The following is a 25,728-nucleotide window of genomic DNA, read 5'->3' on the forward strand; positions in this document are numbered from 1 at the left end:
GTAATTTTAAACATGGGTTTTAATGGTGTAAACATGTCATTGTCGTGAAACATGCAGCGCTCCCAGTGTTAAGTGATTAAGCCCACCCACTCTTTGCAAGACCGGAAGTGGCTTGCCCAAAATCATTAGGAACAAGCAAGCAGCAACATCAGCCATCACCTGTCTGCTGCAAAGTGCTCAGCCGGCTCTGTTCGATGTAAAATAAATTATAAAACTTCTCACCAAATGAAAATTACAAGCTTAAGAGGCAGGTTTAGCGATTGGGACACATCTAGGGTGTTTTTATTCTTATTTGTGTTCAACAGGAAGAAACAAACATTAAACAACTGAGTAGGATAAACCTGTAACATACAGAGGTAAAAATCCACTCAAAACAGGAAAAAGGATAATAAAACACATAACAATAACACAACAGGTCGAGTTACCAAAATGGACGAAGGCAGTTTATTTCAACATAATACACATCTTTTTCTCAAGAAATGGTGAAATATTACAACAAGGGTAGGTGTGAGAACCACCCTACGAACATAACCGAGAAATAAAACTTCGGAAGGGGTACAATCCTGGGGACTCAGGCAAAAGAGGACTCATTTCCTTTGTGGAAAATGCTGAACGCCGTTTGCACACGAGCCATGAGCCCGGCCCAGCATAACCACACTGAGTTCTTTAATGGGAGCCAAACTGGAGTTTGAAGCAGAAAATCAGGGAGGAAAAAAAAAACATTTTTAATACTTCATTCTCGGGATGAATTGGGATTATGCCTTGGCACAGCTGTTGTTTGCTTGGCGGTGGTCCATCTCACTATCTCTAATATCCAAAAGGGAAAGTCACTCATGCATTAAGCTTTGTAAACAAAACAAAAAACCCCCCAAAACCCCTGAATTCTCCGGATATACTTTCGACAGCCGTTGGTCGATCAGCCTCCCGAAGCAGCACGCTTCCCTCTTCAAAAATGTGCGTGCTAAACCTCGCACACTCAAAACTCAGAAGTTGGGGGAAGAAAAACTGGGAAAAGCTCCCCCCACCCCCCACCCCCCAAAAAACCCCTCCTCCCCCCTGCCAGTTCCTGGAGGCGTTTGGGCCTCTTAAAGGCTCCGAATAAAAGCCTCTTCCACAAAAGGAAAAAAAAAAGCCTCCCACCTTTTAACGCTGCTGGGGATAAAGCGTAATTACTTTGCAACGCTTGTTCGTAAAAGGCTTCAAAAAAGGTTCTTGTTGAAAGGGTCTAATTTTAGAAAGGACTCAAAATTACAGCTGGGCACCGGAGCCTCTTTTGCTCTCGCCCACCCCTAAAAGACAAGTTGCTCAGCTTTGGCAGTCCATAAATAGCACGGCAAGCGTGAGGGAGAATATTCTTCTTTTGGGGACGGTTCCGGGCCTCGGCCTGTCCCTCAAATCCATGCCCCTGCCCTTGCCACGGAAGGCGAGGGCACCAGCCATGTCCTGGCGGGTTAAGCGCTGCGCCGTGCGCCCACGGCCCTCTCACTGCCCGCGGAACCACTGCTCCTGGTCGACCCACAGGGCCGCCTCGCTGTCGCTGCCCTCGAGGTCCCCTTCCTCTCCGCTGCCCTCCATGTCGTCCACGTCCTCTTCCTGGGTGGCGTCGGTGGGACTCTCTTCTTTCTCCATTTTCTGCATGCCTTCCAGCGACTTCTGGTCGTTGGGATCCAAACTGGGGAGGAGGAGGGAGACAGGAACGTCACATGGCCTCGAGGGGTCTCTTCCCCCCTCCCGCCCCCCCCTTGCCTGGAATCCTCACCTATCACTCTGGGGAGGGGTGGAAGAAGAGTGGGGGAGGTTGGTCAGAGGTTCAAATGGAACCTTTCAAAGTTTTCTTCTGCTGCCGTATCAAAAACTAGCTCGATATCCTTGCTTCGCTATGAAACTTTGTGGTCGGGCTTAGTTTTGGGGGAGGAAAATAAGGGGAAAAACGCTTCTGCCTACCAGCATCCATCGGTATTCATCTGGCTAGCATCCTGTTGTTGTGTGAGAGTTGAGGGCTATCTAGAAACTGAAACAGTATTTGGTGTGTGAGCAAGGAGACAGCAAGGAGCCTGGGCGTGGCGTAGCTCAACTGTTCCGTACTAAAGCTGCTTGCTGCTGTGAATCTGAAACTGAAACGCCTTCGCTTGTGTTTTGCATTTGGAAAGAGATTTCTTTTCAGGTGGGGAGGGGGAGTAGAACTCCTTAGCATCGGAGCGTGTTAATAATAATAATAATATAGGAAATACTCTAAATGCTCTGATGGTCGTTTTGAAAAATCCTTTCTTAGTGAGCACCTAGAAGCCAAGAGGAAGATAGGTGCCAAATTTCAAGTTTGTAAGCTTTACGGTTCTGGAGATTTTGTGATGATGCGTGAGGAGTATTTTGCTTTTATTTCACTTCTATCTATCTATCTATCTATCTATCTATCTATCTATCTATCTATCTATCTATCTATCTACCTACCTACCTACCTACCTAGATGGAAGCATTTAAGTTGGAAAAAAAAAGGCTGGGATGATTATTAATCCAAGTGGAACAGTCTACCTGAAAAGAAGAATCTGGATACTTTTTTTTTCTGAAAAAGACGGGAAAAAGGAAGGGCTGCACTGAACTCCCAGAGGAACTACTGAAAAAGCAGGCTTCGAAGCATGAACTTCTTCAAATAGTGATAGTAAGCCAAGGACTAACTTCACCTTGCTGCTACTACTACTACTGAGAACAAGCAAGGCACCAGGAATCTCTCTTAATAGGCCGAGGCCTTTCGGCACGGGTGACCGTGAGAAAACGGGACGCAGAGCAGCGTTAAGAGAGAGAGCAGAGAAGGAGGGGAACGAAGGCAGAAGCCACCGGGGTTTGGAAAGGCTACCTTAAGGCGATACTGTACTGGTCCATGGCTTCCTGATATTCGTTGACCGCCACCAGGAAGTCTCCCAACATCCGATGGAGGATGCAGTCGCTCTGGTTAGCCAAGGCGTTGCGGAGCAGAGCGATCCCGTCATCGTACTTCTGTTCTCGGCCTGTCGGGAAAGGGAAATTAAAAGCAGTCCAACAAATAGTTTGCAAGAGCCGGTTTGGTCTAGTGGTTACAGCACCAGGCTGTAGGAGGCGGCGAGGCAGGAGACGGGGAGTTCAAGTCCTGACTTAGCCCTCAAAGCCAGCCGGGTGATTTGGGGGCCGATCACCAGGAGACGGCGAGTTCTAGTTCCACCTTAGCCATGGAAGATCTATCTAAGGGCTGGGCTTCATCGGTCAGCAAAGGCAGAGAGGGGGAAGCTGACTCACTGAGAAGCTCCGCCTTCTTGACCACAGCTTTGATGTAGTCGGGGCGCTGCATCAGGGCCTTGTCCAGCAAGGTCTTGGCCTTCTCCTGGGCCACGGGATCCTCCAGGCAAACGGTGGCCAGAAGCGTCAACGTCTGAGCGTTGGCTCCCAGGGTCTTGTAGACATTGTTGGCCATCACGGTGGCCTCACGGAGGCCGTTGGAGGCCAGGTAGCACTCGATGAGACCTGAAGGGGCGGAAAAGAGGTGGATGAAGAACCAGCGAAAAGGAAAGGAAGGTTCTTCAGCAACGGTACAAGGAGTAGAAAGCTCAAAGCTTCAGAGATGTCTCCAAAAGGCAACTGGACTTCCTTGGTTTTTTTCCCCTTGAAAATGTTTCGCTTCTCCTCCAAGGAGCTTCTTCAGTTCTGGAAGAAGCTTCTTGGATAAGAAGCGAAATGTTTTCAAGGGAAAAGAAAACTCAGTTTGCCTCTTGAAAAAGCACCTTTGGGACAACCATGGACGATTGAGAATCTCCAGAGATCTTCAGAAGATGTCTACCAATCTCTTCCCAGAAAATGCTCAGTGTGATATGTAAAATTATACCCGTGAAATGATAAAGCAATGGTAACGCCATTTTTAACCTCTGTGTTAACCTAAGATAATTTACTGGAATATTATGTAAGAATTCTCTATTGTTTTGTATAAAGGTTACATATTTGGCAGGTTACGCTGACCAGTGTCATGTTAACGATGCAAGATTACTAGAAATGGAAACGGGTTAAACAGGACGAGGAAACGGATGTTATGCTACAATAACAGGGGTGTTGCATAGCTGGATATATGTAGTTGGATAGATTGTGAACCCGGAAAGAGGCAGAGACTGTATATTTGGACCTGTCTATAACCAGAGCCCTCCTGGGGGAAATGTTTTCTGCCCAAGGGCAGGGTTCCCCTTCGCAAAAGCTTCACGATAAAGCTCTTCAATATTGTTCGCGTGTCTCCAGTGTCTCCTGAATGGCTGATTTTTATCACACCCAGAAAGGGGGAAACCCAAAGCCTCCATTCCCCACCCGGCGGGGATTTCGAGGCGTCTCAAAAAATATTCACCTCGCGGAAGTCTCGCTCACCTTCGTAACAATCCAGCCTGCACGGGGCCAGCCGGATTGCTTCGCGGAAGTGGATGATGGCCTCCTGCACTCTGCCCATGTTCCGTAGAGCGGCCCCTTTCAACAGCAGGGCCTGGACGCTGTTACTGTTGAGCTGGATGGCTTTGGCCCCCAGGTACAAGGCCCGCGAGTAGCGCTTGCTGTAGAAGCTGTGGCAGCTGCAGGAAAGGAGGAAGGGGGACGCCTGAAAGGGAGCTCGGGTGGATTCTGAGCGCTTGGAGAGAAAGAAGGAAGGGCGGCTGTTACCCTGAGACAACCCAAGGCTCGGCGTGCTGGTCAGAGATGTTGAACAGCCGGCATCCGAGGTTTTCCACATCCTCAAGGCGACCCTCCCGAGCCAGTAAATAACCGTAGACGTCCATTCCTGAGGAACGAGGAAATTAAAAGAAAAAAGACAACATCGGAAGAACCATAAAAACCCACACAAAAGCGCCACCCACTTATTTCATCTGGAGAGATCCCGGGGGCCAAATCCGTCCACCTCTTTGCAACTAAGGTGCACTAACGCAGCGAAGATTTGTCTCTTTTCGGTCATGCGGTATTTGGAAATGCCAGGGAAGGGTTTGGAGATCTACTCTGCGCCCCCCGGCCCCCTTTCATGGGTATGCCAATTTGCAAAACGATAAAACTGGAACTCTCATTTATTAATTTAGTGTTTACGTGGAAAACATTAACCTTCGTGTTTTATTCGTTATCCCTGAATAATCCTTGCCCAATACAAAATGTAAACAGCTATTAATGGTTTGTGCAGTAGGCAGCACGCAGAATAGACTAGACTAAGGGACCTTGGAGGTCTTCTAGTCCAACCCCCTGCCCAGGCAGGAAACCCTACACACCGCTTCAGACAAATGGATATCCGACATCTTTTTAAAAACCTCCAGTGTTGGAGCATTTACAATTTCTGGAGGCAAAGCTGTTCCACTGGTTAATTTAAAAAAAAAAACACTTTATTGATTACAAAACCAAAATATCAAACAAACACAACACGCAGAAGAAGAAAGAAAAGAAATAGAGAAAAAGAAAATGATTAAAAAATGGTTAATTCTTTTTTAACTGTCAGGAAATTTCTCCTGAGTTCTAGGTTGCTTCTCTCCCTGATTAGTTTCCACGCTTTGCTTTCTTGTCCTGCCTTCAGGGGCTTTGGAGAATAGCTCGAGCCCCTCCCTCTCTTCTTTGGGGCAGCCCCTCAGGCATTGAAAGACTGCTATCATGTCACCCTTAGCCCTTCTTTTCATTAAAATACCCAGTTCCTACAACCGTTCTTCATATGTCCTAAGAATTCTCCTTTCTGCTAAGGTATCAGTGTTCAATGGTACATATTCTTTCAACCATTTAAAACTGAGATTTTAGTCATACGCCGAATTTCTGTGAACTCGTGAGCATCATGAATTTGCTCCAATTCTTCTTTCATCTAATGGCACCGCCATTATCAACAGAGTGTCTCTGTTTTATCACGGCGGCAATCGCTCTTGGAAGCAAGGCCCAAGGATGTCCAAGTGGCCGATTTCTAATGCTTGAAAACTGCAAACTGAATGAAGAACCCCAAGGAGTTGTCCTTCTTTTGAGGAGCTTTACCTTTTATCAAATACGGATCCAACATTTGCGCCTGTTCAAATTTTAGGATGGCGTTCTTGTTGTCCCCGGCTCTGAAATACAGGTCTGCTAAACTGCCCAATATATCCACGTTATCCCTCAAGAGTGACTTTTTCTCCAGCGAGCTGTTTTTGGGAGGGAAAAAAAAACAGAAATGGGAAAAATAGGATTTGTTGTAAAACAATATTCTAAGGATACCTATCTCAGTGGTGGCATTCACATTTCTTTGCTACTGGTTCTGTGGGCGGGGCAGGGAAAGGATATACTGCAAAATCCCCCTTCCTTCCCCACCCCACTAACCTGCTTTCCAGCTCCATTCTCCTGTGCAGGGCAACCAAAGGAGACCCAGCCTATCAGCTGGGACTCAATGGGAGGCAGAGAAGAGATGGGGTTGGCGGGGCCAGTCAGAGGTGGGATTGGCTGGTTCTCTGAACTAGGGTTCTGTAGAACCGGTCAGAACCGGCTGAATCCCACCTTCGACCTATCGCTAATGAATGAAAGGATGGGAACTTCCGTAATCAGGGGGAAAAAATAAAAACACATTCTAGATTTTACACTTCACGTTTTGGTGCCAAGGACTTCTGCATCCCAATCGGATTCAACCACCGGCCTCTCGATCTCGGCACTCACCAGATGGTGTTGATGGCTCTGGTGTTGTCGCCCGTGTGCACAAATGCGTACGCTTTGATCCACACCGAAAGCCAATCCAGATTCGGGATGCTCTGAATGACATTCATGGTCAAGGAAGCCACCTCCGCGCCCTTCACCGAGAGTGACAGCAAGCCTACGTGAAGACAGATCGTGGTTAATCTCCTGATCTCCAAAGAGAGTAAGGCACAAGTACATTACGCTCGCTTGGAAACATTCCACCATCCCTTCCCCGAGAATTCTGACACTCGGCCACATCTCAACGTCAAACAAGCCAACTTTACTCCTTCCCAAAGGCGAGAAGCAACGGAGGAGGAAGGGGAGTGGAGAGCTACCTAGAATGGCATCCAGAGCCAGCGGGCACTGCCTCAAAACCTCCTTGTAACTGGTCACTGAGGAACGTTCTTGGCCTGTCTTCTTGTACAGGCTGGCCAGCATCATGTTAATCTGCAAGAGAAAGGCCAAAATAACCCCAGCAAAGCTTTCAACCAAGAGATCACCACCACCCAAGGCCCAGGCAACTCTTGAAGTTTGGCAGCAAAGCGATGTCCTTGTGTGTGAGTACTGCGCTCAGTTTTGGGCAGCACATTACAAAAAAGATGTTGAGACTCTAGAAAAAGTACACAGAAGAGTAAAGAGGATGATGAGAGGATTGGAGACTAAAGCATACGATGAACGGTTGCAGGAACTGGGGCATGGCTAAGTGAAGGACCAGGGGAGGCATGATCGCAGCCTTCCAATATTTGAGGGGCTGCCACAGGGAGGAGGGGGGGGTCAAGCTATTTTCTAAAGCTCCTGTAGGCCAGACAAGGAATAACGGATGGAAACGGATCCAGGAGAGATTCAACCTGGAAATAAGGAGAAACTTTCTGACAGGGAGAACCATCAACCAGTGGAACAGAAGTTGCCCTCAGAAGTTGTGGGAGCTTCATCCCTGGAAGCTTTCAAGAAGAGTCTGGACTGCCATCTGTCAGAAATGGTGTAGGGTCTCCTGCTTGGGCGGAGGGTTGGACTAGATGACCTACAAGGTCCCTCCCAACTCTGATGATCTGTTAGCGTCTCAGGCGCCAGAAAAAAAAAAACCCGCCCGGCTTCAATCCACGGAGAGGAACCTACCTTGGCGGTTCTCTGCCTGGAAGGGATGCCATCAAGGACAGCGATGGCGTCTTTGTCTTGCTTCAACATGGTGTAGCACTCAGCCATTTTGTATTTCACTTCTATTTCAGAAGGCAGACACTAGGGAGGGAAAAAGCAGGCGTATCTTTAGCATTTAATGGTTTGGGGGCTCCTGGAAGCAACAAGATTTGCCCTCAGTTTAAAGGCAGCAATTTCTGAGAAGCCGAAATTATGCCAGAGGAGCAAAATTGGAGAATGTCCCTTTTCTGTGTCACGGCATCCGTTCTTGGTTGGTCAGATGCCAATCAGGTTGGTCTCAACTCATAAAAGAGATCACTTTTGGGTTCCCTCAGCTCCGTTCTGAGCAATCCCCAGGTTTAAAGTTACTTTATTTTCAGTGTTTTTGAGCGGCCATGTTGACTGACCGATGGGCAGTCGTGAAGAGGAAAAAGACCACGTTCAGCCAGTCAGCCCCCCAAAAAGGACACAAGGACAACAGAGTAACGGATGGAGATTGATCAAGAAAAGATCCAACCTAGAACTAAGGAGAAATTTCTCGACGATGAAGAATGAACGAACCAGTGGAGCCTCCAGAAGTTGCTGGCGCTGCATCACTGGAGGTTTTCTAGAAGAGACTGGACAGAAGGCTAGAGGGTCTCCTGCTTGTGCAAGGGGTTGGATTAGAAGACCTCTTGAGGTCCCTTCCAACTCTGTTATTCTGAGCTGTAGGAAGGGGCTGACCTCCTAAACCAGAGGTCCCCAAACTTGGCCACTTTTAAGACTTGTGGACTTCAACTCCCAGGATTCTCCAGCCAGCATCGCTGACTCTCTTGCAATCCCTTCCTCTGCAATCTCTCTCCACTTTAGGAGATTACGAGAGAGAAAAAGCAGGCATGGCTACCTGGGGAATTCTGGGAGTTGAAGTCCACAAGTCTTAAAAGTGGCCAAGTTTGGGGACCCCACAGTCATGGTTCGACCCTGGCAGGTGGGCTACGCACCCACCTGGCTCTGGGGAGCGGAGGCTGTGCTTCCGGTGGAGGGTCGGACTTTGGAGGTCTTGCTCAGGGCCTTCTTCTGCTGGAGAGCCATGGTGTACTTGCTGACGGCGTTGCGGTACTCTTTGTCGTGGAAGAGGGAGTCCGCGTGGTGGACCAGCAGCTGGTACTTCTGCGAGGGGGAGAACAGCTCCCTGCAAAGGAAGGCAAATCGCACTCCGAGTCAGCCTCTTCCTGGCACTCCCTCCCCTGCACACCCACCCTGCGAGGTAGGCCAAGCCCAGAGGAAAATGGAGGAGGAGCAGCAGCCTCTGGTTTCCTTCTTTCAGCTGGGCTAACATACTACAAGTCCCATCTTCCCCAGCCCCACGAATCACCACCTCACCGGGTTTGGTGCCTTTCCTGCCTCGATTCCCTATCCCATCCTCCTGAGCCAACCTCCCATAGTGTCTCAAAGAGCAGTGCTTCTCAACCCCGGCAGGTTGAAGATGGGGGGGTGGGGGTGGGGGCAGAACTCCCATCATTCCCAGCCACCGCATTCGCCAGACTGCCGCCAACCCTGCTTAGATTCCCGATCCCATCCTCCTGAGCCAGCCTCCCATAGTGTCTAGATTAGAGCAGTGCTTCTCAACTTTGGCAGCTTAAAAAATGGGGGACGACTACAACTCCCAGAATCCCCCCCCCCACCAGCCAGCCTGCAAGCAAAGCTGGGAATTGTAGTCCCTCCCCACCTTCAAAGCTGCCAAGGTTAAGAAGCACTGCTCTGGAATCTCCACGCCCATCATCCCCAGCCCTATAGCAATCGGAGGATGTGATTTCGCACGCCCCCCACCCCACCCCGGGGCCGATCGCTGCGTGGTCTCCTTTCCCCGCTTCCCCTCACTCACGGGTTGTTGCCGCTCATGGTGAGCAGGAGGCCGCTGAGCAGCCGCACGTTGGAGTGGAGCCCGGCGGCCGCCATCTCCCGCACATGGTCCACGACGCTCATGGCGGCGGAGAATCGAAGCGGCGGAGGCGAATTCGGCGAAAAGTCTCTAAAATGGCGCCTCCTCGAGGGGTCCTCGCGCCGAGGGCGGCCATGACACCTCCCGCCACGCCCCCTCGGTGGGGCTGTCTAACTCCCGCCTGTCGAAAAGAAAAAAAAAAATCCAGGAGCGCCCGCTTTTTCCACACCAGGAAAGGCGCCACCGCGCCGAGGGTTTCACTCTCCTCTTCTAAAAAATAAATACATCCGCGTGCGATTTTTATCGTTCGTATAAATCGGGGAGGGTTTACATCAGGCACCGGGGTAGTCACTTCGCTCTAAACCGGCCTAGGAAATAGGAAACGGGAGAACGGTATCTTCTGAGCATGCGCGAAAGTGCACCTGCTTCCTTGTTTCTCGCCTCCTTCGCCAACCGGGCGCCCTCAGCACCGTGTTGCAAGGTCTTCATAGATAATTGTAGACAGGCATCGTTGGGTCGTACCAGATCCTTGGCAAGATATTTTTATTTAAAAATAAATGAGGATGGGAGGGAGGTAGAACATTTTGCCCCTTATAGCAATGGGCTATTTACTGCTAAAGCAACAGAGCTGTTATTTATATATGTATTTAATAGATTTATATGGCTCCCAACTCAGAGAGGGAGGCTATGTGCACCTTTTATGCACGTTTTCTTGGACACAATAACTTTTGTGTGATGCAATTGTTGGTATGCTACTTTTTTTGCCCAGCGATCCTTGCATAGGACTTAAATTTCAGAGCAGATATATCCTGCAAATCTATTAAAATGCCTTCTGAACATCACCTCCCTTACTATAATTCTCAGCCATGAAGAATAATATTAGAGCTCTTCTGAATTCAGAGAAAATACAGACAAAACAGCATTAGAAAGAACTTTTGTTTTTATTATTATCGAGCTTGACAAAAATTGCACATGATTGGTTTGTTGTTGTTTTTAGCTCCGTCATTCCTCCCGTCAATGGCCTGGCGTCCAGAAACACCTTTTCTCTTTCGGTAGAAAACTTATATTAAAACAGAAGCAATAATTCAAAGACCCCTGGGAACAGAGAAGGCTGTAACTAAAGATCTAACCGTTGTCTTCACTGTCCTGGTCCCGACAGGCTTTTATTCATGAATTGCCTTTTCACAAAACAGGTCCACCACTAAGAGAGAACAAGAGAAGCTAAGTAACAGCAGAAAAGCAGTTATCAAAAAGCACAACAGATTTTCAAGACCCAAAGGTCGCAATGAGCAAACTCGATGCACTTTTGAAATATACCTAATATTTCAACTATTTTTCTGTTCTTTTCTTTAAAAAGCAACCTGTCTTGAACAGAGCCAAAGCCGAAACAGCCTCTCACCTTGCTGGGTTTGTCACTCTGAGGATCAAAAACCTTTTCGCAAAGCCTCAAGCCGGTTTCTTGCCTTAGTTGCTGCAAATACCCCCGCATAATCTCTGAAAGTAGGAAGGAAAGAGCACAGCTAGAAACAGATCCCATCAGAGCGCTTGTAAGTCAAAGAACGAAAGTTTAAGATCTTTTCCTTTTTCCCAAACTACCAGCATATCATTCCAATGTTATGCCCAGAAGCGAGCTGTGCAAAACTCAGGTGTTCTTATATCTAGCTAGCCACGTTTATGAATGAGATTTGGCTACACTAGCTTGCAATTTTCCCCTTTTTTTTCTACCCCCAACCTGCTTACCTTCCTCCTGCTTGTTGCTGGGTCTGGCATAAAGGGCATTCAGTGGGAACCCCGGTTCTCCGGGGATCGGGAAATTGGTGATCCCCAAAGTATACATTTCTTTTTCCCCCTGGCCTTTGGAATTGCACTGAAAACAAAATCAAAATGAAAATAAAAACCAATTTCAGTAAATTTTCTCTCTGAAATAAAACTTCTTAGGCTCTGTTTAGGGGGGAAAAAATGTCCCAATCATCTTACAATTTGCACTATATTTTATTTTTTGGGATTTCTGAGCTCATTTTTTTTTTTACTTAAAAAAGGCGCTGTTTTTTATCTCAAAGCACCGCAAAACCCCTAGACCCTTACCTTCTGCAGCTTTTTCAAGCACTCCGAAATATAGAGAGTTATGTAGATCAAAGTTCGGTCAGCCTCATTCTGCAAGAAAGGAAGAATTTAAGATGGAATATCAAGTCCGCTTTTTCCCCTCTCAATTCAATTTCAATCCAACCTTTATTGTCAATGAGTACGATGTGTACAGTGAGATTGGCTGAGCCTCCTTTAGTGCACACACACCCAGCATAAATACATAACTCACAGTGAAAAAGAAAATCCCTAACCTAAAAAAATCATACTAACAACACACAATCCTCTATAATAACTTTATTTTATTTTATTTTATTTTTCCCTTTAATCTCTCACCGAGGGACTTGGGAGAACAATTTTTTAAGACCCACTCCCACTTACCTTAATTTCATAATTTTTAAAGAACACATTGGCTTTGAAGTAGTAGATGGCTTCATCAATTATGTCTGTATCTTTTGCTGGTGAGAAAGAGGGAAACCCAATGTCTTTTGAGTCATCATGAAAGAAAGAACATTTCCTAAAAATCACCCACAGACTTCTCCTTACAAGGAAGCTGTTGCCGCACAATATATTCATTTATTATTATTAACACTTCTGTGTCATGCAAAAAAAAACACCACCACCAGGGGATCAACCATGACACAATGACAGTATCTTATGTTATAATAAAGGTACTGACCCACAGGAGGGGATGCAAAAATCCAAAATATCCCCAAATAATCTCTCTTAGAACCAAGGATTTTTCAAGCCATAGGATTAGCTGGCTGGGGAATTCTGGGAGTTGAAGCACACCCAGCTCAAAGTTCCTAAATTGAGGAGTCCAATGTTGGGGACAACAATACGCTCAAGGAGATTGATCCACTTACTTTCACGAGGAGCCGGCCCTTTGAACTGACTCCTGATGGGCAGCAGAGCCATGTTCCCCACGAATTTGGTGTCGGGGTCCATCAAAGTTGAGTGATAGGCCTGTCACGGAAAATAGGGGGGGGGTTGGGTTGATTGGCAGCGGAGGAGGACCATGCACGGATCTCCTTAGAAACCATCACCAGATCTGCTTTGAGAGCATGAAAAGCAACTAGAAACGTTGAGGAGGGTCGGCAACTTACGGCCCACCGGCTCCAACCTGCCCCCCCGCCCACCCACCCCAAATTAACCGCAGTCCAGAATTTTGTTCCTTATTCAAGGGGGAGAAACAGGGAGCCCCTCGTTCCACCGGCTACTCCACCACCAGACTGGCTATATTCTAACCTTGGAGGATTGACCTTTTTTGGGCAGGAGCTCCAGCCTGGTGCCCCCCACCAATGTCCTAACCCCGCATACCCTTCCTCTACAAGCGAGGGACAGAAATGGGAGTTATGGGGTGGCCCCCCTGCCCCTGGAATCCCCCCCCACCCCTCATAGCCCCCCACCTCCTGGCATCCCCTGCCCCTCCTGGCAGCCTCCTGGCACCCCCCTTCCTGGCAACCACCTGCCCCTCCTGGCAGCCCCCCTGGTTCCTGGCAGCCCCCTGCCCCTCCTGGCACCACCCCACCCTTATTTCTAGAGAAAGATGGAAAAAGTGGGGCAAGCCCCCAACAACTCCCCCAAAGAGAAACAGGGGTTGGGCTGAAATGGGTGGGGTGGGAGGGCAGGCAAGACTCCCCACATGCACCATCCCAATGACAGGCATGTTCACTTCCTCCTGCTTCCCCCACCCTGGCGAGCAGGCAAAGCACCACCACGCACCCCGAAAGACACACTCGGCTTTTGTGTTAACTTGTGTTAACTCCTCATCCTCCTTCCTGCTTTCTTCCACATCCCCACCCTCCAACACACACACCCCGCACCCAGCCAGCCTGCAACGCCTCCGCCTTTGCAAGCCAGCAGCCCCTCCAGGCGACCTCCCGGGCCGGCTGCTCCTTCCCCTCACCGGCATCTCGGCGGCGGCGGCGGCGGCGGCAGAGGAGGCTCCTCCGGGCAGGGAAGCAGCTTCGGGCGAGGCGGCGTCGGCGGTGCAAAGGCGGCCCCGCTTCCTGCCTCCCGCCCCGCTTCCTCTTCCAGCTGCGCGCGGCCGGCAGGGGGCGCCGGAGGACAGCGGAGCGGGCCCGGCCTCGGAGGGCTTCGACTCCCGGCGTGCCTCGGCCGGCGCAGAGGCTTGTGGGAAGTGAAGTCCTGCACATCTGGGGCTGCTCAGGTGCTGCAGGCCAGACTGAGCGTAGAAACCTCTGTAAAAAATGAACCAGGCAAGTTTTCTGGAGTTTGGGAAGCTCCCCCTTGAAATTCAGCAAGGAAATACATCCTTGGACAGATAGCCATAGTAATAATAATAATAAAATAATTAGTAATAAATAATAATAAATGATAATAATAAAGTAATAAATAATAACAAAGTAATAAATAATAAATAGTATTATTATTACTATTACTATTATTATTACTATCATTATTATACACAAAAATGACAGTGTACACAGCAAACGAGGTGACTGTGCTGGGTTTTGTATCACAAATCACTAGTCGATCACTTCCCAAGCGTTTAGGACTGCGTGATGCATTGGCAGATTATGCGAGCAGATCCCAGTAAGAGGATTATGAGGATGATGATATTATTGTTTATGAAACTTGTAGGTCACCCAATTTTCAATGACTGTCCAGGCAGATGTTCAGCCTGGATTTGCCATTTTTGTTCACTTATTGAGTCCTTCCCAATCCGGAGGCTGTGGGTTCAATCCTAGGTAGAGATGGATCTTTCTCTCTGGGCACACTGAGACTGTATTGCTGAACAAAACTCCGCCCTGGTGACAGGAAGGGCATCCAGCCAGGAAACACTATGCTAAGCTCCGTTCAGTTACCCAGATTCCACCCGCAAGGGATTATGGGGTCGTTAAATGATGATGATCATGGAGTCCTTCCTAAGGCAGATGTTCTTGTTTAATATTATTAAAGGTATCAGTATAGGATTATTATCATTACTAATTGTAAGCCACTTGATTCTCAGTGAGTTTGGGTAGCTCACACAAATGACAATAAAAACAATATTTTTTAACAAAATTAACAAGTGCCATGAACCTTTTCCTTCACCAGGATGAAAATGTTTTTTGGATCCTCTTTTCTGGCCTCCTGGTCTCTAAACAGGGACCGTGGGAGGTCAAAGTTATACCTGTTGAATTTCAGTCTGCACATGGCTGCCACAGTACTATAAATTATGTCAAGGCAAACCTGATGTTTCTTTTCCGTTTACTCAGAAAGCCACCAAGAGGGAGAAAAACGAAACTCAATAATTTATTTCTTACAATGCATACTTAACGTCTTCCAAAAATAAAACTTTGTGGCGTAATCCAACGTTAAACCCCTTGTGGGCAAAAGAGCCCTGTTCTTCGATTGCTCCCAACAGTTTGTGAATTTCGAAATGCAGCATCAAAAAATGTTAACACCCTTTTCTGTGCATTCGAATGAAATCGAAAACTGTCATTCGTCCACTCCATCCTGGAAGAATTCATCAAAAGCTGAAGATTTCTCTTCCTCTTTTTCCTGTAGAAAATACATTTCATTTTAGAATGATTGAAGCTTGCACAGCTACCCAAAACAAGAGAAAAAGACAACGGGGCTTATACTGCAACTGTTCCTTATCAAACCAAGATATGTGTCCTTCTAGATAAACTAATCCAGATTTCTACATGACGCTTTGCATCAGGGCAGGAAAAAAAAAATTAGTCCAGAATAAGGCTCCTGCACTCAGGTTACTTACTTACACAGGTTATTAAAACTGTGTGTGTCTGTGCTACTTTGTTAGACACAAAAACATTGAATCAGAGAATTGGAAAGAACCTAAAAGGTCTTCAAGTCCAACCCCCAAAACACTGAATTTACACCGACCCTATTATCTACCCCGTATGAAAATTCCCAGTGAGGAGGAAAGTACTCTTCCCACAGTCACCCATTCCACTTATTTTTATATATATCCTTCAAGTTTATCCCACAAGGCAGCACACAGAGCTCCCTCTCCTCTTTTCCCCTGCACAACCACCTTGTGAGGTAGGACAGGCAAAAATACACCGATTCTCCCAATCTTATTCACTGGGCTTTCACACAGATTGTGGCAGGAATGGAATTTGGAGTCCCCTTGCCTTAATCCAGTGCCTTGATCCTGCAACCCCACGGCTGGCCTGGGACAAAGTAAGCATCCCATCGCCAACCATTCCTGCTTGACCACTTTCCATTTTGAGAAGCAGCTTTCAGGCAGAGAGTTCCAATCCTGACTCCATTTTTTGTTTTTTAGCTGGATCCAGACTGAATTTCACAGGTGCCAAAATAACCCACATCTGATTGAACTAAGATGGATTAGAATTGTGTGTGTGTGTGTGGATCCTTAAGGAAAATGGCACCGGCTTTTGCCAAGAGGGCGTGGCACCTTCACCTTTGGCTCTTTAAATTCCAGGTCTTCCCCGTATTGAATGGCAAAATCGATGTGCTGCAGGACGATATTGATGCTCTCCTCGTCGGAGCGATCGAGCGGCAGGAAGCGAACCATGCTGTAATCATCGATCTAAACGAAACACAATGCCCTCAGTCCGTTCGAAGAGAAAAAAAACTGGATCGGTTGTTGTTGACCTCAACCTTAGCACAACGGATTGTCTTATTCAGGATTTGGGAACTGCCTTTCCCCGCTTTCCACAAATAAGGGCGCTATTAATTTGGGTTAGAGAAAGGCTTCAGGATGCCATGCGCGGAAAGAAACACCTGCCACTTACCAAGCCACAGATAGCTTTGGTTAATTTCTTAAACTGCCGGCTTTTGAGCAGATCTGTGGAATCATCCAAGGCAGAATACATGTCAGGATCCAGATATCTGGAAGAAATTGAGTAGATTCATTTAAACCAACACAAACATTAATGATAGCTTTAATCATTTCTTTCTCCTCCCCGTCCCAATTTCTCTTCCCTGTTTGCTTTTTTCCAAAAAAAATGTACAGTCAAATGAAGCTGAAGACCGAAACCAACCTTCTCAGTGTCAAAATCCCAGGCAAAGTGGAACTATTCCTCGTTCACACTTACTTTTCGATCTCGCTTTTTGCTTTCTTGCTCAGCAGATCCATCTTGGACATGACGTTTATCTGGGAGATCTCTAAGGAAACCATAGCACTAAGAGCTGCCATCGCACCAGAAATAAACTACCATCAGAAGGAGACAGGAAAAGAAAAAGAAAAAAAATCACACAAAATCCGTGTATGCTCCATTCTCCAATATGTCACTCATTTAATGCCCATTTAATGCCTCCAAACGCAAACAGATGATAATTCTGTCACCGTACAGGACAAACTGAAAAATATCTTGGTGATTGTCCATAGCATGGGGTTTCAATTTCCAACTCCTCTGAATCCATAAGATACCTTAAAAGATTCCACCATGAATTGAGAATCGACAAGGAAAACACCGCAGACATGGAATTCCCACTGTTGCAGCTTCTCTACAAACTGTTTCATCACCGGCAAGTGAGTGTAGAGTTCAATCTGACCTAAAAAGGAGAAATAAGTTTATTCATTTCAAGTATCCGTCTCCCAATTCCACAGAAGAAAATCTCAAGGAAGATATTTAAAACTAGGGGAAAAAAATCAGATATCAAAACAAAAACAATCACAGACTGACTGGGGATTTGTGTGTGCTGGAGAAACCAGAAAGAGATAAACTCTTTGACAGTCATAAAATGAGATATATCTTCCCTCTCTGCCTTTTTTTTTTATCATACCCAAGTTTACCGATTTCTTCCACATTAAAATTTCAAGGCCACACAGTGCCAGAAAGATTACAGCCACTTAATTTCCATAGCTTTGGATTTCTATTTATTAAATAAAATGTAATACGTTTTATCAAACTTATTTACTTATTAAAGTTTTATGCTGTCCATCCATCTCCCCTATAAGGGATAAATTAAAGCCCCTTGTTAAACTTACAATCAAACAAAATAAGCATCAAGCATCCTTCATCCGTCATCTAAGAATCCAGAACATTTATCCTACATTTTTCCTCGGCTTACCTGGGCAATCGAACAGGATGTAATCATCTTCCACGTGACCGAGGCATTCTTCCAGCCAATCAAAATTGTTTGCAAAATATTCCATGCAAAAAACTAAGCCGCCGTTGGGACCGAACCTGAGGGAATCATCCTCCATGACGTCGTCCACCTCAATCAACTCTCGGATATCTGCAAGGCAAAAGAAGGGAGACCAAGAGGTGTCATCATTCCGGGCTCATCTCAGGGGAATTGTGGGAAAGGATGCTTGGACTCAAAGAGTGCGGTATGGTGGCCTAGAGGTGGAGCTCTCGCCTCACAATAAGTAGGCTGTGAGTTCGATCCTTGGCAGAGGCAAATATTTTTCTCTCTCCGGGCACAATGAGAATTTCTCTGCTGAACAAAACTCCGTACTGGTGACAGGAAGGGCATCCGGCCAGTAAACACTCATTTCCATTCAGTTACCCAGACTCCAGCCTGCAAGGGATGATGGGATTGTTTCGTCATCATTTGATGATGATGATGATGCTTGGAGTCAAAGAATAGAATAGAATTCTTTATTGGCCAAGTGTGATTGGACATGCAAGGGATTTGTCTTGGTGCAGATGCTCTCAGTGTGCATAAAATGAAAAGATACATTCGTCAAGAGTCAAGAATCATCAGGTACAAGGAATCCAGGTGGATAAATTCTGACGAGCTGCTTCTCCCTCAACCCAAATAAACCCACTGAGTTTATGTTGGTCCCTTAAAGTCCTAGGTAACTCTCAGTTTTAGAAGGGGGGAGGGTGTTGGGACATCCTTACCTGCCATGACATCGTAGTCAAAGTGTTCCGCTGCTGGATCCAGGTTCACCACCTGCACCGAACGGTTGAGGGTTTCACAGTGCTGGACCATGATGGAGCAGTAGGTGCTCTGGAAGAGGAGAGGCTCGGTTGATGGAGGGGCTGCTGCAACCCACCTACCCGCTTCCCAGGATCTCAGGGTGGCTCCTCACCAGGAGCCCTGCCCACAAGGGAGGGAAATAAAAGCACGGGTGGGGTGGGGTGGAATAAAGGGTGGATCTGGAGACAAGGGAACTACCAGCCACTAGATGGTGGGGGGACTTCATCAGAATTCCCCAAACCTGTATGTTGGAAGTCCCCCACCTCTTTAAGTTGCCAAGCTGGGAAAAATCATTGCCCTGGAAGCTCCTCCCCACCCAAGACTCACCTTCCCGCTCCCCGCGGGTCCCATCACCAGCTGGGCATAGCGAGGCATGGCCACCCCGGTCGCCCGCGGAGCAAAAGCGGGGGGGTGGGGAGAAACAGCAACGAATATGAAGGCACTTGGCCCAAAGAACGACCCGTAAGCGGCCCTTCCTTCCCCCCCCGGCCGACCGCTCTATGGTTTCCGGCTCACTTCCGCAAGCACAGCGACTCCTTGAGGGAGGAAGAGGAGGAAAAAAAAAAAGGCGAGGAAGAGCAGCTGAGGTTTTCCCTCTGGTCCACCTCTGAGGCTCCTCGGCAGCGGCGGCGGTGGCGGGTGGCTCTCGTGGGAACTGGGCCGCTCTCGCGAGATCTCCCACCCGTCTTGCCTGCCCGCCTGCCTGCCTGCCTGCTGAACGGCCGGCGAAGCGACCTGCCTGGAGGGGGCGTGCGGGTAAGGGGGCGGGGGGCGCCTTGGGGAACTCCCCGGCTTTCCCCAGCCCGGACTGGGCAACCCACCTTTCTTAACTCGGGGATCCCGAGACGCCCCCGAGAACCACCCAAGGGGTCCCGTGTCCTCTTTCTTGGGGGCTTCAGCCTCTTGGGAGGAGGGCTCCGGGGGGGGGTCTGGCTGGGCCACCCTTGGGCAGGGGGAGCACCTTTCCCAGCTCTCGCCCCTCCCCAGTTGGCCTCAAGGCTTCTCCTTGGAAGAGCCCAGCCCTGGCAGTGCAACTGCTTTGGGCTTCCTTGGGGGGGGGGGGGTCTCCCATCCAAGGGGAGCCGGCTTCACAAGCCCTCATTGGATTGGACTAGATTGGACTCCCTTCCAATTCTATCATTCTATGTTCTACAGGTTGGGGGCAAGGGGTCTTCCAACTTGGCAAGTTTAAGACCTGTGGACTTCAACTCCCAGAATTCCTGAGCTAACTTGACTGGAGGAGGAATTCTGGGAGTTGAAGTCAACAAGTCTTAAAGCTGCCAAGTTTGAAGACCCCTGATCGATCTATCTATCTATCTATCTATCTATCTATCTATCTATCTATCTATCTATCTATCTATCTATCATCTCTCTCTCTCCCTATCTACCTACCTATCTATCATCCATCTATGTATGTATCTATCTGTCATCTATCACAAGGGTCTTCAAACTTGGCAGGTTTTAAGGCTTGTGGGTTTCAACTCCCAGAATTCCTGAGCTAACTTGACTGGAGGAGGAATTCTGGGAGTTGAAGTCCACAAGTCTTAAAGCTGCCAAGTTTGAAGACCCCTGATCGATCGATCGATCTATCTATCTATCTATCTATCTATCTATCTATCTATCTATCTATCTATCTATCATCCATCTATGTATGTATCTATCTATCACCTATCACAAGGGTCTTCAAACTTGACAGCTTTAAGACTTGTGGACTTCAACTCCCAGAATTCCTGAGCTAACATGACTGGAGGAGGAGGAATTCTGGGAGTTGAAGTCCACAAGTCTTAAAGTTGCCAAGTTTGAAGACCCCTGATTTAGGGTCTCCTGCTGGAGTGGTGGGTTGAACTAGAAGAGCTCCAAGGCCCCTTCCAAATCTACTATCCTAATTCTAATTCATTCATAGGCCCCTTTTTAAGTTTTCTGCCTGATCTTTGGAGGCCAACCACCTCTCTCTAGGTTTGGCGGTTGAAGTGAAGGTCTCCATTTCCTGGCTGTGTTGAGATGGAGCCTGTGGTCCTGGACTGCCGGGGAGACCAAAGATGTAACGCTAGACCAGATGTAGACTATCCTCTTCGGGTGCTCTACTGTGGAGGTAGGTGCGAAAAAGCCGCCGGTGGGTTTCTTCCCACTTATCCCAGTTATAAGGCTGCTTGAAGATTATTTGGGTAACTGAAAACGCTTTTTATCTAGAGTGGCATTTCTCAACTTCTGCAAATTTAGCTAGTTGAGGAATTCTGAGAGTTGAAGTCCACGTATCTTTAAAGTTGCTGAGGTTGAGAAACACCTTAATACTTATCTTCTGTGTGTTTTTAAAAATGGAAATAGGCCTTCGCAAAAAAGAGAGGAATTAATATAAGTTAGCATATTCTGCAAAATGATGTCCTATAACTAAGAAAATACAATTTAACGATAGGAATCTTCTTCTAAGGAAATAGAATTCACGATAGGAATCAACACACTAATTAAAAAGACCGCTCTTAAATGTGGGATATTGTGGGTTTTCTGGTATTATCTGATTACAGCTTCCAACATCTCTTTTTATCAGCCATGCTGGTTGGGGCTAATGGGTCTTGTAGGACAGCACCATTTTGAGAAACTTGCTGGAGATGCCCATCTTAAATAAGATGTTTAAGCTGGATTCCACGGGAGAACATTATCATTGCTTTAAACTTTTTCCCGTTTTCTTCCCCAGTCTGTTCCTTGCCAACAGAGGTGAGTTGCTTTAATTTTAGTTTTTGCTTGGTTTGTGCAGTGCAATGAAAATGCTACAGAGCTTTCAAAAATATTTAAATTGTATAAAGATTTAACTGGAAATCAGTAGACTAACACATCGGTTAGAATTATACCAGCTCAACCTATTCACAGTTGCATTGATCTCTCTGAAGACAGATAAAATAGCTTTTATTGTAGAAAAGGATCATCGGAACAGATTCTTCTTTCCCTGTGCGGAAAGAGAATCTATAATATGCGTCTGTCCAAAATGATTTCTCGCCTCTTACGTACAAGTCCTTAAGAGTTATGTTGTGCTGAATATTTTTGGCCATTCTCCACCAATAATTTTACTCTGTTTTTTTTCCTCCAGTATTGTGAATACATGCCTGATATGGCAAAATGCAGGCAGTGGCTAGAGAAGAATTTCCCAAATGAATTTGCAAAGCTTACTGTAGGTAAATCCATTTTGTGACCTTTGGAGCATGAAATCTCTTCCTTAAACTGATCCTCGTTTGTCTGGGAAAACATTGCATTAAATCCAGTGGGAATTTTCTGGGTTGCAAAAAGGAAGTTGCATTTTGTGAAGAAGAAGAAGAAAATGCCAATAGATCAATTTGCTTTGCTAAATGGAAATAACTCTCAATAGCGTCATCTTAAGAGAGCCTCATAAAGAAAACCCCATTGAAAAAATCTTTAACCATTGTCTTCTTTTTTTTGCAAGACTGCAGTATCTCTAATAACTGTGTCCCTTTGAATTTCAGAAAACTGCCCTAAACAAGATTCTGGCATTGGAGAAGGCCAAGGAACAATCGGTGAAGAGGAAGAAAAGAAAAAACAAAAGAGAGGCAATTATTAGCTGGATACAGCTTTTTTCTTTCTTTCTTAAGACCCTATTAAAGCACAAGTCAGTTTTTTTAAATCTGGTACTGTATTGCCCAGGATTAGAACTCCAGACACATCTGGAGCACCCCAGGCTGGGCAAGGCAAGCTCAGCAGTTGCTGGGATGGTGAGAAGAGATCATCTAGCCCAACCCTCTTTTCAAGATGGTTTGAGATGACTTTCTAGACCGTGGAGAGAGTCAGAAAGGTGGTAGATCCCTTTTGCACCCTTCAGACTAGATTTCGAAAAGGTGGTTTATTCCCCTTCCTTTTCTGCCTGCCTCCCAGGAGGAAGAGGTCAGATCAAACAGAAGAAGAAAACGGTGCCTCAGAAAGTGACGATAGCAAAAATCCCCCGGGCGAAGAAAAAATACGTCACACGAGTATGCGGGCTTGCGACTTTTGGTGAGTGAAGCAGAAACACGTTTGTTTTTTTTTGCAGAGGTCTCTGGGCTCAAATCCGTGGAGATCAGGTAGTATAAAAGAAAGAAAAAAATTATCTCTGGAGCATCTTGCAAGCTACCAAGGAGGGTAGGTTAGGATCAGTTTTTCGAAGCTGCAAATCTGCATTCTAAATGATGTGAAGGTCCCCTTTGAACTGTGGACCTACAATTTGGGGTTTAAGCTCAGAATAGAGAGGTTTTTCTTCTATAACCTGACTTGCCTTTTTTTTTTTCATATCTGTCTGGGCGGGGATTCTGGGATGGCTCACCATCTTGTTGCTGTGTAAAGACGGTGGTTTAGAATACAGTTTTTCAAAATTAGCAAGGTTAAGATGGGTGGACTTCCAACTCCCAGAATTCCCCAGCCAGCATGTGTCTTAAAATTGCCAGTTTTGGAAAAAAACAACAACCCTGGCTTAGAAACTAGTAACCAAGTATTGGTATGTCTTGATTTTTTATTTCTTTGTCTCTTCTCCAAACAGAAATAGATCTTAAGGAGGCCCAAAGGTTCTTTGCTCAGAAATTTTCCTGCGGTGCCTCCGTCACTGGGGAAGATGAAATAATTATTCAGGGAGATTTCACAGACGACATCATCGAAGTGATTCAGGAAAAATGGCCTGAGGTAAATACACCAGAACCTCATCTGACTGGCTTTCTGTTAGAAAGAGCTTTTTAATTAGAGTTGGATTTTCCCTTGCATTTAAGGGAATGCAGTGGAGCTGTAAAGATAAAAATAATATCCATGGTATCCTGGTGGGGAATTAGAAGCTGACATTGGGTGATGTTAATTTGGTACAACGATTGATTCTTTGCTGAAATGAATCGATTGCGTTCCATTAAGCAGCCATATCAATAGATTTTTTAAAAAATGTATTCCCTGAGTATCCCATAATAAAAGACCAGAGGGTAGGAGAGGGGAAATGACTTAGAAACGCTCGGGCTTATGTTTTGAGAGACATGCATAGGAGGAAAGAGAGGGAGGGAGGGAGGGAGGGAAAGGGGGAAAAATGCCAAGCTAGAGTCAGGCTAGTTTTGTGTCTCTTCCTTCCCCATACCTCTTTCCTCGTATGCTATGTCTTCAGCTAGTTTTTGTTAAACCAGCTGGGCGTTTTGTTAAACTACTTGGGCATGGGAATATATAATCTGTTGACTGGTTGACTCTCCCCTAGGTGAAACTTGGAATTAAAAGCAATTTAAATTATCTCCTTCCCACCCCCAAACTGTTCTGACCCACGCCCTTTTTCAACTAATCAAACACGATGCAAAAGAAACAGAAACCAAAATAATTGGCTGTGATAAGCACAAGCCTTGCCAAACTGTGCGGGACTTGCCAAAAGATAACAGACAAGAAATAATGTGCAAAATAAGAATCTTCAAATACAAACTCAGGATACTGGAATGTCCACGAGGCTGGAGTTTCAAAACGTCTTTGCTTTCTGCAAAGAAGGTTGATTTATTACCTTGCAGCCTTACTTGAGAGTCACCCGTGCTGTTGTAGCTGCTCTTTCCTGCGAGCAATCCCACACACGCGCGCACTTGGCACAGGCTCCTCGGGAACCTCCTCGTCGCTGCTGCCAGCCCCCACAATCTCGGAAGGCAGCAGTCCTCTCCCTGATGGTCCTGGCCCCTCATCTGAGTCCTCGCTCTCCTCAGCCGTCCGCACCTGCTGCCGGCTAACCACAACCCAAACGATCTTTCAGAGTCAGAATATTCAGTTCATTTCCATGTGATCCTTTCTGGTGTAATAAATATATTTGAACTCTGTGCTGCAGGTGGACGATGATAGCATTGAAGATCTAGGAGAAGTAAAGAAGTGAGATTCCTTCGGAAAAGCCACCAGTTCCTGCCTTTTTTGGGGGGGGGACGACAAAACACCCCACCTCTAGCCAAGAGAGTCCGAGTGGGACAGACGTGTTGGAGAGGCATGTTTTCCCTGGTAGCATTTTTAATTGTGGTCTATTTGCTGCTTTTTTTATTTTTTTTGTCTGTGATATTATTTCTTTGCCAAAGTTTAAACGGGGGAAGTGAGAGTATCACCTTCGGCTGGAAGTAGAAAGTTCCTCTAATAAAGAAGTTACCGTTCTTTGCTGTGTGTTTCCTTTGAGTTGGCAGCTTCGTTGAAAGCAAATAAATTTACACGAAGGCCTGGCGTAACGTGTGAACGTAAGCTCCTAGGCATGGGCCACACTCCCACCTGTTCTTAAAAATGATCAATAAAGGAGAATATTTGTAGCTCAGGGTTGAACGGCGGGGTCCTCCGTGCTCTCTGAGGCGGGTGGTTTTCGTGCAGACGTTTCATTACCAAACTAGGTAACATCATCAGTGCTAGGAGGGGTTTGCAGAGAGGAGGAAGCCTGTGGGGTCCTTGGTGCTCTCTAAGCTTGGTGGTTTTCTTACGTTTCATGACCCAAACTAGGCAACATCGGAGAGCACCAAGGACCCCCCCTCAAATAAAAACAAGTTTGGTTTTCTTTGCAAATACATCGTCCCCTCTTAACACTCTGGTGCAAGCTGAAAGCTTGCAGATTTTCCACCTTCGAACCAAACCCCGTGAAAAAAAGATCACACAAGTAAATGGATGGAATTCAGATCCGGAGGGCAAACTTTTGTGTCTACCTCTTTTCCTCTCTGAGCCAAAAAGGTTTATTTCACCAGCAAAAAAATAAAAATAAAGGGTGACTTCACAAGCACATTGTGCAACTGATGAAGTGAGATCCAGAAAGCATCTGTCTGTCCATCCACCCATCCACCTACCTACCTATCCACCCACCTACCTACCTATCCACCCACCTATCCATCCATCCACCCCTCCACTTACCTATCTATTCATCCATCCACCTACCTACCTATCCACCTACCTACCTATCCATCCACCCACCTATCCATCTATCCACCCACCCACCTATCCACCCCTCCACTTACCTATCTATTCATCCATCCACCTACCTACCTATCCACCTACCTACCTATCCATCCACCCACCTATCCATCTATCCACCTACCTATCTATCCACCTACCTATACCTACCTATC

The 25,728-nt window shown here is 46.6% G+C and overlaps 4 protein-coding genes across 8 annotated transcripts; 1 reads left to right on the forward strand and 3 right to left on the reverse strand.

Moving 5' to 3' along the window:
* Positions 1 to 252: 252 nt before the first annotated feature.
* ANAPC7 (anaphase promoting complex subunit 7) lies at positions 253 to 10,081 on the reverse strand. The gene is made up of 11 exons (XM_087913010.1): positions 9,653 to 10,081; positions 8,773 to 8,959; positions 7,771 to 7,890; positions 6,990 to 7,101; positions 6,637 to 6,790; positions 5,989 to 6,131; positions 4,660 to 4,777; positions 4,375 to 4,571; positions 3,268 to 3,492; positions 2,852 to 3,002; positions 253 to 1,672 (listed from the first exon to the last, which is right to left on the reverse strand). Exons 1-11 carry the CDS (start codon positions 9,751 to 9,753, stop codon positions 1,483 to 1,485), a joined length of 1,698 nt encoding a protein of 565 aa, XP_087769136.1. The 5' UTR covers positions 9,754 to 10,081; the 3' UTR covers positions 253 to 1,482.
* Positions 10,082 to 10,631: 550 nt separating this feature from the next.
* On the reverse strand, positions 10,632 to 13,965 carry ARPC3 (actin related protein 2/3 complex subunit 3). 2 transcript variants are annotated; one of them, XM_087913016.1, is made up of 7 exons: positions 13,618 to 13,965; positions 12,658 to 12,757; positions 12,173 to 12,249; positions 11,795 to 11,863; positions 11,450 to 11,576; positions 11,109 to 11,203; positions 10,632 to 10,910 (listed from the first exon to the last, which is right to left on the reverse strand). In XM_087913016.1, the coding sequence occupies exons 1-7, from the start codon at positions 13,948 to 13,950 to the stop codon at positions 10,848 to 10,850; spliced, it is 864 nt and encodes a 287-aa protein (XP_087769142.1). In that variant the 5' UTR covers positions 13,951 to 13,965; the 3' UTR covers positions 10,632 to 10,847. The 2 variants fall into 2 exon arrangements, with proteins under 2 accessions (XP_087769142.1, XP_026580011.1); XM_026724226.2 differs by having other exon boundaries at positions 13,701 to 13,848.
* Positions 13,966 to 15,032: 1,067 nt separating this feature from the next.
* Positions 15,033 to 19,175, reverse strand: GPN3 (GPN-loop GTPase 3). Of its 2 annotated transcripts, none has more exons than XM_026724228.2 (8): positions 18,989 to 19,175; positions 18,583 to 18,691; positions 17,804 to 17,971; positions 17,160 to 17,284; positions 16,825 to 16,940; positions 16,522 to 16,618; positions 16,188 to 16,316; positions 15,033 to 15,301 (listed from the first exon to the last, which is right to left on the reverse strand). In XM_026724228.2, exons 1-8 carry the CDS (start codon positions 19,034 to 19,036, stop codon positions 15,239 to 15,241), a joined length of 855 nt encoding a protein of 284 aa, XP_026580013.1. In that variant the 5' UTR covers positions 19,037 to 19,175; the 3' UTR covers positions 15,033 to 15,238. The 2 variants fall into 2 exon arrangements, with proteins under 2 accessions (XP_026580013.1, XP_087769143.1); XM_087913017.1 differs by having other exon boundaries at positions 18,583 to 18,781; positions 18,989 to 19,108.
* Positions 19,176 to 19,259: 84 nt separating this feature from the next.
* Positions 19,260 to 24,778, forward strand: DENR (density regulated re-initiation and release factor). Of its 3 annotated transcripts, none has more exons than XM_087913019.1 (8): positions 19,260 to 19,417; positions 20,599 to 20,753; positions 21,354 to 21,373; positions 21,744 to 21,828; positions 22,135 to 22,218; positions 22,541 to 22,657; positions 23,178 to 23,317; positions 24,468 to 24,778. In XM_087913019.1, exons 2-8 carry the CDS (start codon positions 20,663 to 20,665, stop codon positions 24,510 to 24,512), a joined length of 582 nt encoding a protein of 193 aa, XP_087769145.1. In that variant the 5' UTR covers positions 19,260 to 19,417; positions 20,599 to 20,662; the 3' UTR covers positions 24,513 to 24,778. The 3 variants fall into 3 exon arrangements, with proteins under 3 accessions (XP_087769145.1, XP_026580014.1, XP_087769146.1); XM_026724229.2 differs by having other exon boundaries at positions 19,267 to 19,417; positions 20,618 to 20,753; XM_087913020.1 differs by having other exon boundaries at positions 19,285 to 19,417; positions 20,565 to 20,753.
* Positions 24,779 to 25,728: the final 950 nt, after the last annotated feature.

This window comes from Pseudonaja textilis, chromosome 15 (genome assembly GCF_049901715.1).
Source record: "Pseudonaja textilis isolate UNSWEBS1 chromosome 15, rPseTex1.2, whole genome shotgun sequence".
In the NCBI taxonomy this organism is placed as follows: Eukaryota; Metazoa; Chordata; class Lepidosauria; order Squamata; family Elapidae; genus Pseudonaja; species Pseudonaja textilis.

Coding starts and splice junctions, on each gene's coding strand:
- ANAPC7 (XM_087913010.1), bottom strand. CDS start 9,753: ATGAGCGTCGTGGACCATGTGCGGGAGATGGCGGCCGCCGGGCTCCAC. Junction 6,132..6,636: donor AGAGCCATCAACACCATCTG/GTGAGTGCCGAG, acceptor TCCCAAAAACAG/CTCGCTGGAGAAAAAGTCAC. Junction 3,003..3,267: donor CAAGAAGGCGGAGCTTCTCA/GTGAGTCAGCTT, acceptor CTTTCCCGACAG/GCCGAGAACAGAAGTACGAT.
- ARPC3 (XM_087913016.1), bottom strand. CDS start 13,950: ATGTGCAGGACTTCACTTCCCACAAGCCTCTGCGCCGGCCGAGGCACG. Junction 11,864..12,172: donor TTAAAAATTATGAAATTAAG/GTAAGTGGGAGT, acceptor CCTTTCTTGCAG/AATGAGGCTGACCGAACTTT. Junction 11,577..11,794: donor GCTTGAAAAAGCTGCAGAAG/GTAAGGGTCTAG, acceptor TTTTGTTTTCAG/TGCAATTCCAAAGGCCAGGG.
- GPN3 (XM_026724228.2), bottom strand. CDS start 19,036: ATGCCTCGCTATGCCCAGCTGGTGATGGGACCCGCGGGGAGCGGGAAG. Junction 17,972..18,582: donor TGACTACGATGTCATGGCAG/GTAAGGATGTCC, acceptor TTTGCCTTGCAG/ATATCCGAGAGTTGATTGAG. Junction 16,619..16,824: donor GCAAAAAGCGAGATCGAAAA/GTAAGTGTGAAC, acceptor AATTTCTTCCAG/ATATCTGGATCCTGACATGT.
- DENR (XM_087913019.1), top strand. CDS start 20,663: ATGGAGCCTGTGGTCCTGGACTGCCGGGGAGACCAAAGATGTAACGCT. Junction 20,754..21,353: donor TCGGGTGCTCTACTGTGGAG/GTAGGTGCGAAA, acceptor TTTCTTCCCCAG/TCTGTTCCTTGCCAACAGAG. Junction 23,318..24,467: donor TTCAGGAAAAATGGCCTGAG/GTAAATACACCA, acceptor TCTGTGCTGCAG/GTGGACGATGATAGCATTGA.